The sequence below is a fragment of the Phallusia mammillata genome, chromosome 1, assembly GCF_965637545.1.
Source record: "Phallusia mammillata chromosome 1, kaPhaMamm4.hap1.1, whole genome shotgun sequence".
Lineage (NCBI taxonomy): Eukaryota > Metazoa > Chordata > Ascidiacea > Phlebobranchia > Ascidiidae > Phallusia > Phallusia mammillata.
This window is the reverse complement of record NC_137252.1, coordinates 17,217,350-17,231,486: the sequence shown is the minus strand read 5'-3', so window position 1 is coordinate 17,231,486 and position 14,137 is coordinate 17,217,350. Positions and strand designations below refer to the sequence as shown.

Genomic DNA, 14,137 nt, shown 5'->3' with positions numbered 1-14,137 from the left:
TGTGGTCAAGTTTGACCGAGTATTACTGCTATTAGTCGGGCACGTCGAAATGTCAAGATAGAAAATAGAAACTAGCTTTTGGTTAAAAAAATTAAATTTACAAAGACTGCGATAGAAACAAAATTTATACGGAGAGTAGTAATTTGTAGTCTGGTTGTATATAAATTGTGCAGTATATACTACCACAGATACATGAAAGTCATTTTACATTGGCAAACAGTTGTTTTTTAAAAAACGTGTGCTTGTATGTAACATAACGAAATTGCGTATTAGGAAATATGCAAATCGAAACTAAACAAGCGTCTTTCTGAAAATGGCGCACGCGGCAGCGGCAGGCCAAATTTGTAGAAAGCGTGACCATGCAGAACCGTAAGTGAGCAAGTGGGCACACGAGACAGTTTTCGGGAGAGGAAAAAAGCGAAAAAAGCAAGAGAAACGACCAAAGCAGCAAGTTCCCGAGATTGATTCAGCGCGTCGTCGAGCCGATTATAAACAAGGGTTGGGACGACCAGCGATTGTCACCTTTTGTTGTCGATCGTCGATTGCTTGTTGTTTTTCTCGCCACAGTCGAATTTCTCTCGCCAGTTCGCTATTAATGTGCTGGATTGTGACGGAGAACAGTTAGTTGCGAGGTGTTGCCACCTGAGAGTGGACGTTGCCAAGAGTGTGGCATAGAAATCGAAATTTATCAGCAGACTTTATTTTTAGGAAATAAAAGGAATAACAAATATCGTTACTGAAAATGATGATTGTAGAATAAAAGAAAGTAACTGAGGATAGAATCATATGAGAATGATAGCAAAATAGACAGCACCGATGATTAAAATGCAAATTATTTTAAAAAAATCATGTGATTTAAAAGTTTTACTATTTTTGTAAGAGAAGTAAGTTTTACTAGGTGTAACGGAAGCGCCATTTTCGAACAGCGATGCTAATTGAATATTGACGAGTAAAGGGTATAGCATGTCTCATAAACCTATTTTTCTTAAAATTTCAGATCTGCGTATATGCCTTGTGCAATTTAGTACATCTCTAAAACTAAATACGTCGTCTATGCCAAGCTCTGTATAGCGAATCGGCACATATTTAAGCCAAGATTTTGACTACGGTGGTGACGGAACCAAATTACTTGACAACCTCTTCGCAGGAGCCAGCAATGGCCGCCGCACTAGCCATCAATCCTTACCCGGCAATGCTTCCGCAGGTAGTGCAGCACCCTTCCGCAGTCGCAGCCGCTGCTGCAGCGCATTTCTCCGCCGTTTCCGCCGGTCCAAGTTCTCACATCAACCACAGCATGATGAGCAACTACGGCGGGATGCCGGCACCTGTTCCCCCGCCGAGTTCACAACCCGGCTCCGGGCTCTCATTCGGTTTCACCCAGGAGCAAGTGGCCTGTGTTTGCGAAGTGCTACAACAAGGAGGCAATATTGAGCGACTTGCAAGATTTTTATGGTCTCTTCCTGGATGCGAGCAGCTGCACAAGAACGAAAGCGTCCTAAAGGCAAAGGCAGTTGTCGCATTTCATCGCGGCAACTTTCGCGAACTTTACAAGATTATCGAAAACAATCAGTTTTCTGAACACAACCATCCGAAGCTGCAACAACTCTGGCTCAAATCGCATTACATCGAAGCCGAAAAACTGAGGGGGCGACCACTTGGTGCTGTTGGAAAGTACCGAGTGCGGAGGAAGTTTCCTCTTCCGAGGTCAATCTGGGATGGAGAAGAAACAAGCTACTGTTTTAAGGTGCGTGGAAAGTATTGAATATGTTGTATCATTTAGTTTGTTTGAAGACATGCTCCCATGTACATTAGAGGTGTGACATGAAACCACAAGTTGCATAAACTTTAAACAGTAAATGCGATTCACAATATTAGCATTCAATCTATTAAGAATATTTGTGCATACAAATACAACACATTTTAATGATGTTGCAAGTTATTGGTGCCTGTTTTGGAGTTTACATTTACCCTTTACAATTAATTTTTGCAGGAGAAATCCAGGGCCACTTTACGCGACTGGTACACACACAACCCTTACCCATCACCCCGTGAAAAACGTGAACTTGCTGAGGGCACAGGATTGACTGTAACCCAAGTCAGCAATTGGTTTAAGAACCGGAGGCAACGGGATCGAGCAGCCGAAGCTAAAGAAAGGTGGGTCTTCAACACTTTCAACATATTTTGTTATTAGTATTAAATCACATAGAATTGAAAAGAAACTAGTAACTAGCCTCTTAACCGTCCTCACCACAACATTAGGCAATGGCCTACAATACTAGCAAACGCCAGTTCGTCGTGGCAAACTACAAAATCGACATGGAACACAAAAAGGGATCGAATTCGATGCCTTATTGTAGCTTGGCCAGCAATAGAATTAAACTTTTAAGACAATTGTTGTCCAAACCACGACACAATGCGAACGGTAACTTGAGACTGAATGAAAAAGCCGCACAAATTACTTGTCCGACATCGTTCAACACGGTTATGAGATTTCCAGGCGTCTCAATAAACTTTCTCTTGTGTTTGGCGGTTTAATTTCCAATGGGTAGTAATCTAATTTAAATTTGAAAACAGAGACAGCGGTACACAGGCTTAATAAGATCAAATTTGTGGCGCCTGTGTGTAAATTACAGGCCAATACAAACGACATCATCCAAAAAATATTCATTTGGGAAATGTTTATTTCCAGGTTTAACAAAAAAATTATGAATATACAAAAACACTGTTTCTGTAATTTTGGTAGGGTGTATAAACTTGTTTTTTCTTCTGAATTGAATAGCACGAAAGCGTCAAATTAGGGGTGGAGCATAACACTTAACATCTTTGAGAATAATTTACTTTTGTGACAAATGTTTCTAGCAAATCGAATAAAAAATATACAAAATTATTAATTGCTATTGACTTCAAGCTGTAATAATGTCATCAACAAAACACAGAGCATTCAGCATGTGCATTAATGCCGAACAACAACAAAAACGATTTGGGTTTTACAATTGCAAACATCGCATTATTTTACCGAAGTTGTAGGACGTTGGAGTCACAAGAGCGGCGACGCCATTTTGTTTTTTTAACTTCGTCTAGCCCGGTTGCCTTCGCGGTCAGCGCGGAATCCAGGCTTCATAGACCGTGACTCAGTCCCGCTCTAATGCTATAATGGGGACGTTATCCTAAAAACATCAACTTATCAATTGAATGTAATAATTATCCAGTCATGTGTTTAAGCGTAAAGAGAAGACGTGAAATTTTAATGGTTTTTGTTTACATTGCACTGGGTGGCATACATCGCATTTAAAGCAAACAAGTTAAATACAGACATGCAACAAAACACTTATTAGTGACATTCCCCTATTTAAACCATACATTAGGGAAGTAAAAAAATAAGACAAAGTACAAACAAACTGTAAAATACTTTAAAAACTGTCAATGTTCACAAGAATGTCTCAGGCATTTCTACAGTCCGCTGTGTTTGTCAAATCATTTCGTTAACTCAAAATCGAAACACAAAACTGAGATGGGAACAACATACAGTCAAATGATTATTTATTTTGAAATCTGTAAAATTTGTATTTCTGCTATACAAAACATGAGCAAACAAATATTATGTAAGCAAATCTAAACTGCACTTTTTTATTCATTGTTGGATGTAGGAACTTAAACCTTAAACAAATCATTCGAATATTTGTCTTACTCTGTGAAAAGAATTGCAAACTACATAATTTAACCCTGGCAATTTTTATTACAGAGATGGTAGCGACATGTCTCAAACTGGAATGCCACTGCAAGCTTCGGGGATGGGCACACCACCCCAGCAGGGCCAAGGAGGCATTGATGGCATGGGGCACCCTGGTAGCATAGCTGGCGATGTACTGGAGCCAAAACCTTCACTTGACAACATGTCTCATGTTGCTCACCAGCAGCAAGTCATGCACCAGCAACACCAACATGAGCAGATGCTGCATCACCAACCCCAGCACTCACATACGCCGCCGCATCACGCCATGAACCCTCATCACGTACCCCCGCCTCCTCCAATCATGCCGCCTCACAGCATGATTATGAGCACTCTTCACGATCCTCACTCACTCTCGCAACATCACGCGGGTTCCGGAGGTGTCCCGGGCCATTACACCGTGGCCAGTGGTGAGCACGCAAACGGCCACATGACCCCGCTGCAACATCCTGACATGTACCAGCCACATCTGCCGCAAATCCCGCATCACATGACCGCTGTTTCAGCACATGTACCTGTGAGCAGCATGCACGAGTCTTTAATACATGGTATGGCACCAAGCAACGCAGTGGAAATGGGAACGTAGCTTGCTACACAGAACAAAAACGCGAACAAAAACCGACAATCATTGTTGTCATATTCCATATGCCGAGCAGTTAGACCAAACTAAGTGTTATATTTTCAAGAACATGCTCCCAGTTTGCCACCCGGGTAAAACGCAGTAGCCCACAAAACTGTAAGCGAAGCCCCCATTGAAGCCATTTATGTTTTTGCTGAAGCTGTAGGTGTGTTTTCACTGTATGTGTCATATATAATTCATCACAATGGCCTATATGACCATGACGCCGGCTGCGACTAATTTTGTATGCTTTTACTGTGCGTTCCGCGAATGACGCCATTGTTCTTTGAGTCCGGTCACCAATTATACGAAATCAACGCTTTGTACCGAGCGATTATTGGCTCGGAAATGTAATGCAATCTGGGCATCAGCTGCTCAACCCTCAACAATGAAAGCTACTGGGTAGTCAGTTGGGTAATTGCAAACGTTCCATATTTGTGCACAGAGTTTTACAAATATATTTTTTGACTTCTGCTGTAACTTTGTGTCTGCGCTTCTGTATGTGTGTCATGTGACCATCATTCCGCCTAAAGTTTTGCAATGCATTTGGCAAACCACACAGAGTTGGTAGTTTTTCACGGATGAAACACATTCCTCCCGAGTAATTCCATGACGTACTTTATAAGTAATATTTCATTTTTAAGAAAGGCCAATTTTATGTATTGCATGCCGACCAACATTTTGATTTTATTTCAACACTTCTTGTTGTTAATTTCTCATTCCTTTTTGTGACGGCTAAATGTTAAGCGTTGATCGTCGTAGCGTACATGCAGCACTGTTTAAAAATAAAAAAATGGTTGAACAAATTTTTGACTTTGGTGAATTAAGTTGGAAACATTTCAGCAGCCGCATTTTCACACAAAGAAATATATTTCTTATATATATGATATAGCATCGGAAAATTAGCAACAAATAATAAAAAGCAGTGCGAATTCAAAGAGCAAGTCAAACATAGTAGTTATTGAATAAGGTTTAACAAAATTAGTTTGCAAGCTACATACTGAACCTTAGTAACATAAAAGCATGATAAAAACACAAAAGTATTTTAAGTGACAAGAGTGCGCTGAGGTCGCGATAAAATTTTGTGAAACTATATCCAATGTGGAACAAGGCATACTTTTGTAGTTTTAAAGTTTTACTCTGCGATAAAGACGTATGGGGTGCAATGCCTAACCACAAAAGAACTCGAAAGAATACTGGCATAACTTTGTGCCGAAGATTAAACTTTTGGGTGTATCTGTAAAAAGATTTACCAGGGTTCTGATTGTAACAGTTGTTCAAGAAAACTCAAAAGAATTTTCTTGCAGGCAATACGTTAAATCTTTTAGTACGCAACTGTAAGAAATCAAAAGTTATCAAACAAAATAGCCACTGTAAGGGTACGTGGGAAAGCTAGGGTCCATCTCTTCACCAACTATTGACCGATCGCACCATTGATCAGCCGCATAGACAAGCGTGCATCGAGCGTTTGATGCGCAATCGATCATGCGATCTGCGCACCTTGTGCATGTTTGCTTGGATTCGCTCTGTTTTGAGCTCCACCGGACTGCGGAGGACAAACACTGTCTTTCCGAGCGTCGAGTTGGTGAAACCCTGCACAAGGCAAATAGCCTCAACACAAAACACTCTGAAAACAGTTTTAAGGCGAAGCGGATGCGTGTTCCGGAGGTGGGTTCTTTTATCTCTGTTTTCTTATATTGGGGCCAAATTGGCCGATTGATATCTTTGTTTAGGAGTTGGAAACTTCACATTGCAGTTTGTAGAATTAAAAATAGACAGGTTAAGAACATACACAATGATATTTGTTGGTGCAAATGGAAGCTTCATTTTGTATAAATCTGAACTAAATATTACGAGCAGGAAAATAATAAAAAGAATCACATACGAAACAAATTGAAAAACAATTTCTCAGTGTATCGGGCCTGAAAATCCACAATGCAGCCCAAGAGGAGGGAAGGGCATGACGTTACGGAGTATACTTCTATACATAAGGACTTGTAAGCTGGCTATACATACGCTTATACCAGAGATCCTTTTTTGCTTTTATTATACGAATCAAATACATCATTCTGACCGCAACATGATACATAAATATCAATTTCCTAGGGGTGAGTTTTCTGCCTATCTACTGTCTTTATCGGTTTTCACCTAACATCGACACGGACACGGGAGAATGCCAGACGTAACCTTTCAATCTTACAACGATTTTCACCCGACTCAGCGGCGTCGCGTTTGCGATTTAAGAAGTAAAATATATTTTTGAAAATGAAAAATTAATCGGCGCACGTGTCTATGTAGCTAGTTATATCGGAATCGGCTGCACATGCAAATGCAGGTCCATGTGTAAACAGAAGCCGCCCCGAACAGTTCGATTTATAATTCATCGTTTGGGCAACAACCAATCAGACCCTTGATATTCTAAGCTTGTAATATGGAACCGCAGAGCTATCGTGTTTAGGGGAGAATATCAAACAAAATACGGAACGCCGTGTGAGACCTGGAATAGTATGACAAGCTGGGCGTTCGTCAGATATTGATGATGTGCGAAAACCAAGACGTGACCCGAAAGACGACGAAACTTGAGAAAAATAGAAATTTCAAAATAACGAAAAAATGCCAGTGTCCTCCAATGAAGCTCAGGTCGTTGTACACCTTTACGTCGTTATAAGATTAACACCGTTTCGATTGAACCTTCTCAGCGGGTAAAGGTATGACAAAGGGCTCGACGTGTGCCTCGTATTACCCGCCGCCGTCAAGCTGATAATATGGCGCTTACTCTGCTGGGGACATTACTTTCTATTAACGCAGCAATTTACAAATCGATGCACAAATCACTAATAAAAGTATTTTGATTCGTCAGACGAAACTTCTACCCAATTAATAAAGTGTAAAAACGTGTTGGGAAAAATACAGACAGCAGGTTACATAAAGTGATCGTATTTTTTTTAATAGAAAAGAGGCTGAAACATATAAAGTTACATCAAACAGCCCAAAACCGCCTAAAAGCAAGTTTCTCACGACTGCTTACGAACTTCCGTAAGGAAAACCTTTAGAAGTGCATTTGTCAGCACTCCAAAAGCGAGAACCCAGAAATATCAAGGGTGTGAAACTGCACAGAGTTTCGCTGGACACACGACCAGGATGGACAGAAGCCGACAAAAAACGTCACTACTGATGACCGCCGTAAACAAACAAATAGACATCAAAGCGTCGCGGCGGATTCAACCTTTGAAGCGACTGATCGATGGCTTCTCGTAATTTTCCCCCCTTTCGAGTTGTCACGTCAAGGCCAGACCGAATCAAAAAGTAAAGCAATCGTCTGCGTTTCTGCGACCAATCCACTTTCGTTCGTTATGGCAGTAGTCACGTGCGAAAGTTACGTTTGATAAATGGATTTGGTCGCTTGTGGTCGGTTGCAATAAAAGTTTGTCGCCTTGGAAATGTTTGCCGAATTTTTAAAATGTGTATGCGGGTTGCCATATCGTTCTTATTTTTAGGATTTATCTTTATTTAATGAATAACATCTTAGAAGACGTTACTTTTCTAATTTTTTTAGATCTTTTTTGTTCCAGTTAAATGCATTTATTCTACCTTACAGTAGATTAAATTACACACTCTTATTCTAAAATACACACTCTTATTCTGAAAAATGTCTGTCATTTTCTTGATAGAATTTATCTGACTTTTTTTTGCATAAGTTTAAATAATTTTCCCGTCCTTTTTGGTTTCGTAAATGTTTTGTTTTAATACAAACTTTTGCGAAAACAACAAACTATTTGTAAATGTCAATTTGAGAATAACTTTTACTGCATGGAGTCTATTAAAATGAACATGTTACAAAGAGTGCATATGAAAAACTATAGGGGGGGCTCTGGATACATTGCAGAATCCTAATCATTCACTGCTGCCCACAGTTCTGATATCTGACCCAGATATGTCGCGAAAACAAAACGTCAAAACACAGCTGATTGACATGAAAACGTCATAAGGCCATGACTCACAAAATTCAGGGACGGACCGAACGACATTCCTAATGTCAAAAGTCTTTACGAAGCAAAAAATGAGACCATATAGCGATATGACATAGGTGAGGCCTACACTACATGTCTGTGTTTGTGTGCGAGACGACGTTCTTACCGGCGTCGGGAGCAATTACCAAGCAAAAGGATGGCGCTTGAAGAGATTGTTGATCACGATAAACCATATAGGTGGACAAGTTGAAGGGATGAATAATGCGGACTTAACGAGTGCCACGTGCGAGGCATGCTGCGAATTAAAAGCCGATTTCACGGGCAAACCGAGTCTGCCTGAATAAAGTAGCTGTGGAATAGTTTATGTCCCCGTTGAATTGCTTGACCGCCAATAGTAAAGCCATATTGGGAAAAATACATAAACTATCTACATCGACAACGAATAGTGGAGAAAAAATGGTCAGTAGGACAAAATAGACAGGGTGCACGAAAAATTTAAAGGCCTGTACGATTATAGACACAAACTTGTTTAGAAGTTTTCCCAATCTCAACCCAATTTTGTTTCTTTCAAAACAAATTTTCCTGGTCATGATATTATATTTTCAGTCCTAAAAAACTATACCTGTGCGGTCGAAGTGTCGAAACATGTGAAAAAAATGACACATATTCGATGAAAATAGAACCAAAGTAGCCACCAGTGACCACTGTATATCGGCGGCGTCTAGTGACTTTCATGTCGCCTGTAACGGAAATTAGGTAAATCGGAGGCAATTTTAACAAATCTCAACCAATTTGTCGCCTACGCTGACCGCGATCGGTCGAACTCAAACCAAATAACGATTGACACATTTCCGATCTGTGACATCACATGCGGTGACGTCACAGGTTGGAATGAATAAAAAAAAGAAAATTTTCTATAATTTAGACTTTAGAGCGTAATTTATTGGTTAAATGTGGTAAGTTTGTTTTAAACAATAACTTGACATAAGTAAAAACTAAATATAATGTGTTTTTTTAAACAGCGATTTTCTGTGAAAGAAAGTAAAGCCAATTGTTTTGCTTAATAAACTGTTGGTGCTTATAAAAAAAGCTGTGAAAGACTATCAGCTTACAGACATGTTTGACTTTGTGGCTCGAAATTCGCTTTCTGCAATGTACATTTATGAAACACGACATTTATTTTCCTAAAATGCTTGTGTGGAGATTCAGTTGCGATTGCAGATCAGTTTAAGATACAATTCTGTTTCCAATAAATATGTTTTTAGGCCACCTTAGCCATGTGTGTGACGCTATAGGAGACAATGCCTTTACAAACCCAGGACTTTTGCATTCTTGAAAATCTCAATGATTCTGCCAGTGACGAATCTGGGGTGTCGTGTTGAAATTCCCCACATCGGGGTCGCGTGATATTACCCCGAACATATTTACCAATTCGTCGCTTGTCAAAAAGAAATTCGCAAAAACCGATGACATCAGAGAACAAAACGCTGGGGAGAATGCTACATTTCGCTTAATTCGGAGCGTGACGTGTCGTAGGTGTATTGTTGAACAGCGAGAGGTGACAATAGATGGAAGTACTTGTATCCTGTCTCATGTGATTTCGTTGCGGAACTATTCGGAAACAGGGGCTTGCCACAACACGTGCAAGTTGATACAATGTGTGTAAGGTGTCACATTTGGCAACAGAAAGAGGTCAGTGACAATAAAACAGTAAAATCACAAAGAAAACTGTTCAGCACTAACGCAAAACATTTTATATTTGCAAGATTTCCTCACAGGATATTTGAAACAGACTGTATAGAACGTCCAAACAAACGTTTGTTTTTGTAACTTAATAGTTCTATGCAAAGAAATTAAATAAACTGCCCTTCTCTATTTGTCATCTGACTTCTTCTCTATTAGTACTGACATATGTCATAATCATTACTTTCATTAAAACTGGTATATATCTGCCTTTAAGAATGTCGATCAATGCCAAACATAAGAATTCGAACACAATTTTAGGAATTTTAGGTCACAACCGGATAGGAAATACTTGTTCAAATTTACGGATATAACTATTTATTTTTTCACCAGAGTTTGTTACAATAGGCCTCAGTTTATGCTACTACGATACAAGCTTTTACTGTGCTTTGCAGGCCACCGAGGAAAGGAATGACGTAAGAGGTTTGTCACAAAGACACGATTGTTATTCACTTTCATTTGGGGTTTCGCTGCACGTTGGCTGGCCAACGCCCAGGCTCGGTTTTCAAGCAACTGTAGATGAATTTTAATTACAGGCCGGGGGCGTGTTCGACCCGAAAACAATATCTGAAACCCCTTATGACGTCAAGCACGAGAATTGCAAAGCCTCGATTACAGGAGAGCACGCCTCTTGCGGACATTGTCAGAATATTTCACGTTCACATGAAACCAATCAGATCACATGTAGCCGGTTTCGGACACTCTACTCCCCACTGTGATCAATGAACGATCAGATCCCTGTTGTCGCTTACAACGTTTGATGTGACACAAGACTTTCTTGTCTTCGATGCAATGGAGACGTCATGGGAGAAGAAATGTGAAGTGGTGTGAGGGTCGCCCCGGCAGAGTTGGTTTAGTTTTTGTTCACACGTTGCTACCGGTCGGTGACAAAACGCGGATGTTCACATGAGCCTGACAATGTTACCATGTTTACGTTTGAACTGCAAGGAAACAGACGATACGCATAGTTGAATGTGCAACAAGTAACGTCACTTTTTTGCGTAAGTCCGATTCTGTTTTCGTAGAACGTTGTATTGCACATCTTTCTGTATAATTTCTCTGTATTGGTTGGTAAGTTTTAGTGCTCGTGATAAACCATGTAAATATGCCTACAGTCAAAATGAGTAGCTGAAATTCGAAATTTCTACATTTCGTTCGCAATAGATTTGCAATGTCATTTTAAATAAACCTTAAGCTGCAGCAACGCACTTTAGTCTGATTTTCAAATATCCTGCAAACAAAATGGCGATACTGATTGCGTCATTAGTAACACTCGCGCACCGTATAAGTTTGTTGATACCTCAAGTGACAAATAGCATTCACGTCACGCCAACGTCAATCTTTCTCGTCAAAAACCACAAAAACGTCGCCAGATCGAAAACAAGTTGACGAGGAGATGACTCTCGGACGCTGGGATGCGACGTGACAGGCAGACGGGGACACACGGTCTTATCGTCGCAATCGGCAATTTCTAACAGCAGATGATCCTAGTCTCAATACTGGCCACAATCCAGAATTCCAAGTCTGCTACGGGACATCGGTCGAACTTAGGTAATTCGGGGCTTGCTCGGCAAACGGATCACGAATCGCAAAGAGCAAGCTGATAAGCGACGACTGCCCTTAGGGCGATTGAATGTTGACTGCTAGCTTAAAATTGCTTGTAATGGCAAATGATTGGAGCGACAAATAAAGTTTACCGGTCGTAAAGGAACACACACACGCCAATAAACGGAATTGGTTAACATCGATCGCTACGAGATTTAGTGAACTTTAATAAGGGATTGGAGTAGAAATCGCATTGAAACGTTAAAGTTAACATCGTCATTAGGGCACAGAGATACACACTGGCTGGCGCGTAAAAGCGAAATCGATCAAATCTCCCTGCTGTTGATCACAATCTTGTGCTTCGCATGTTGGGGCCACCTTATCGTATCATCCATCAACGGTAATTCGCTGCAGCGGTGCACAGGCAAGCGGGGCAGCGCCATCGGATATATGCTCTTGTAATTCACAGGCTGCGACACGAAATTACATGTGAACGCAAAGGTATCAACTCGCTATCTAAGATCGAGCACGGGTGCGGCAAAAATTAAAATTCGAATGTGGTATTTTTCCACAGGCCTCAAGCGACCCAGCATAAAGGTTTGCGGTGCTACAAAAATACAGTTCCTTTCTACGATTTTGCATTTAACCATACGGTGATATAAAAATCGGAACGTCGCAAGGCACGATTATGATTTCATGAGTGATTCGCGGTTTATAATTCGCTCGCAGAGTATGCCGGCGGCCGCCGCGCTATAGAAAAGCAAGTAATGGCCATCTCCACTGTCATTATGTTGTCGAATTATTTTGTAACGGCCGGAAAATGGCGAAGATAATTTTCGTCCACCGTCATGTAGAATTTGCGTCGGTTTATTGCCGCATTAAGCTGTCCGTCATTTGGAAAAGAAATCTTTTTTGAACGTTTAAAATTGTAACAATATAATGTTTTTGTTAAACAACATTCAGAAAAAAAAAACAATTACGACAAAATACTGCTTCAAAATATTAATTTCTGCAGAGTAAAATATTTATTTGCCAATAACTATTTATTAAAACAGGCCAACGAATAGAAAAATGTAATCTTCGCTTTGGAAACTAACGTAGTTGCACCAGTGCTAGATAAAAGCATGCTGCTAAAACTGCAAGTCGCTACTTTGTTTACGTCACGTCAATTACGTGACTAACGAAAACAAACCGATTGTCGCTAATTAGCACCTGGCCATGCGGCGCTTTTGTGATTCATGATTGACTTGTTATGACGAAACAATGGAGAACAAAGCAGCACGCGCTCACGGCGATCATCAAGGAACTAAGGACCGATGCACATTAGTTTGTTTTGGTTGCTGGTCAAAATATCGTCTCAACGCTTTGATCCATTGCTTCCTATGCATGTGTACAAATGTTGACGACTCCGGCGGAAATACTCCATCTCATGGCAATTTGCGGATAATGCAAGAGTTTCTTTGCGAATGGCATTTACCAATGCATGGTTTCGGAACAAAGGTACTAATTTTTGTCAATTCTGTGTTTAATTCAAATTAATATAAATAAGGTTGCTTTTAATTTTGCAAATAAATTTTGTGTTTTAGGTTATGAGCAGAAACATTACCAGTGCAAACATAAAACATCTTTAATACTTTGATCATACTGTATAAATTATAAATAAACCTCTTTTGAAAATTTAGGAAAAAAATTAACCCATTTAAAATGTAACATTATGTAACAAAAATCACAATCCATCAACATTTTCGCGAGATAATGTCGACAAAGCTGTGCCAACTGAGACTGAGGGTGTTCGCGGCGTCTTGACCCCTATTTCCGATGGTCAGTTTGGCACAAAACAGTTTGAAACAATTTACACGGATTCTTGAGCACCCCACGTCAAGACTTGCTTGAAATGAAGACATGGACTCGAACAAATCCGCTAAAGTTAAACTTATGGCGCCTGTGGTTAAAAAATCAAATTGTTCTTCATTAGTCGGACAGGTTGAACCGCAGGATAGGATTAAAGTGTTGCGCATTTTGGTGGAGGGCCGAGGTGCAGATAAGCAGGGACGAATCTTAATTAGCCGTGCCGGGAGCGTGAGAAAGCATGCGTAGACCGGCAGCGGAAGCGAATCATCTTCGATTCTTCAACGACTTGAACGGAATTCTTCGACCATAAACCGCTGTCTGACACGGGAAATGAAAATAACTGACATTTTGGCTAGAATCGCACGACTGGACTCGTTTGAAATAAGAAACGTGGTTATTCGTTTCTAAAATAAGTTTCTGTTTCCAAAGCAGACTTGTAAACTAGACTCTGGAAATTTACGAAATATTTTTACAACAGATATGATTGAAGGCTTAAATGTTTCGTAAGTGTGTGGATTTACGACTCAAATATATTTGCACCCATTATAAAGTTTCTCTACAGTCACAAGATGAACTGCGCCATTTTATTTTGAAATCACTGGTTGCTTTCAGTATATATTTTGCTTCCTTTCATTTGGGAAATTTAACAACGTTTCCATTGAAAGTTTGCAAAACAGG

The 14,137-nt window shown here is 40.2% G+C and overlaps 1 protein-coding gene and 1 long non-coding RNA gene across 2 annotated transcripts; both read left to right on the top strand.

Moving 5' to 3' along the window:
* The first annotated feature begins 976 nt into the window (after positions 1-976).
* Positions 977-5,155, top strand: LOC145207616 (uncharacterized). The gene is made up of 3 exons (XM_080078728.1): positions 977-1,744; positions 1,991-2,154; positions 3,743-5,155. The coding sequence occupies exons 1-3, from the start codon at positions 1,157-1,159 to the stop codon at positions 4,314-4,316; spliced, it is 1,326 nt and encodes a 441-aa protein (XP_079934854.1). The 5' UTR covers positions 977-1,156; the 3' UTR covers positions 4,317-5,155.
* Positions 5,156-9,561: 4,406 nt separating this feature from the next.
* On the top strand, positions 9,562-11,271 carry LOC145233086 (uncharacterized). Its single transcript, XR_013861015.1, has 2 exons — positions 9,562-10,012; positions 10,459-11,271. It is a non-coding gene; the product is annotated as an uncharacterized LOC145233086 (long non-coding RNA).
* Positions 11,272-14,137: the final 2,866 nt, after the last annotated feature.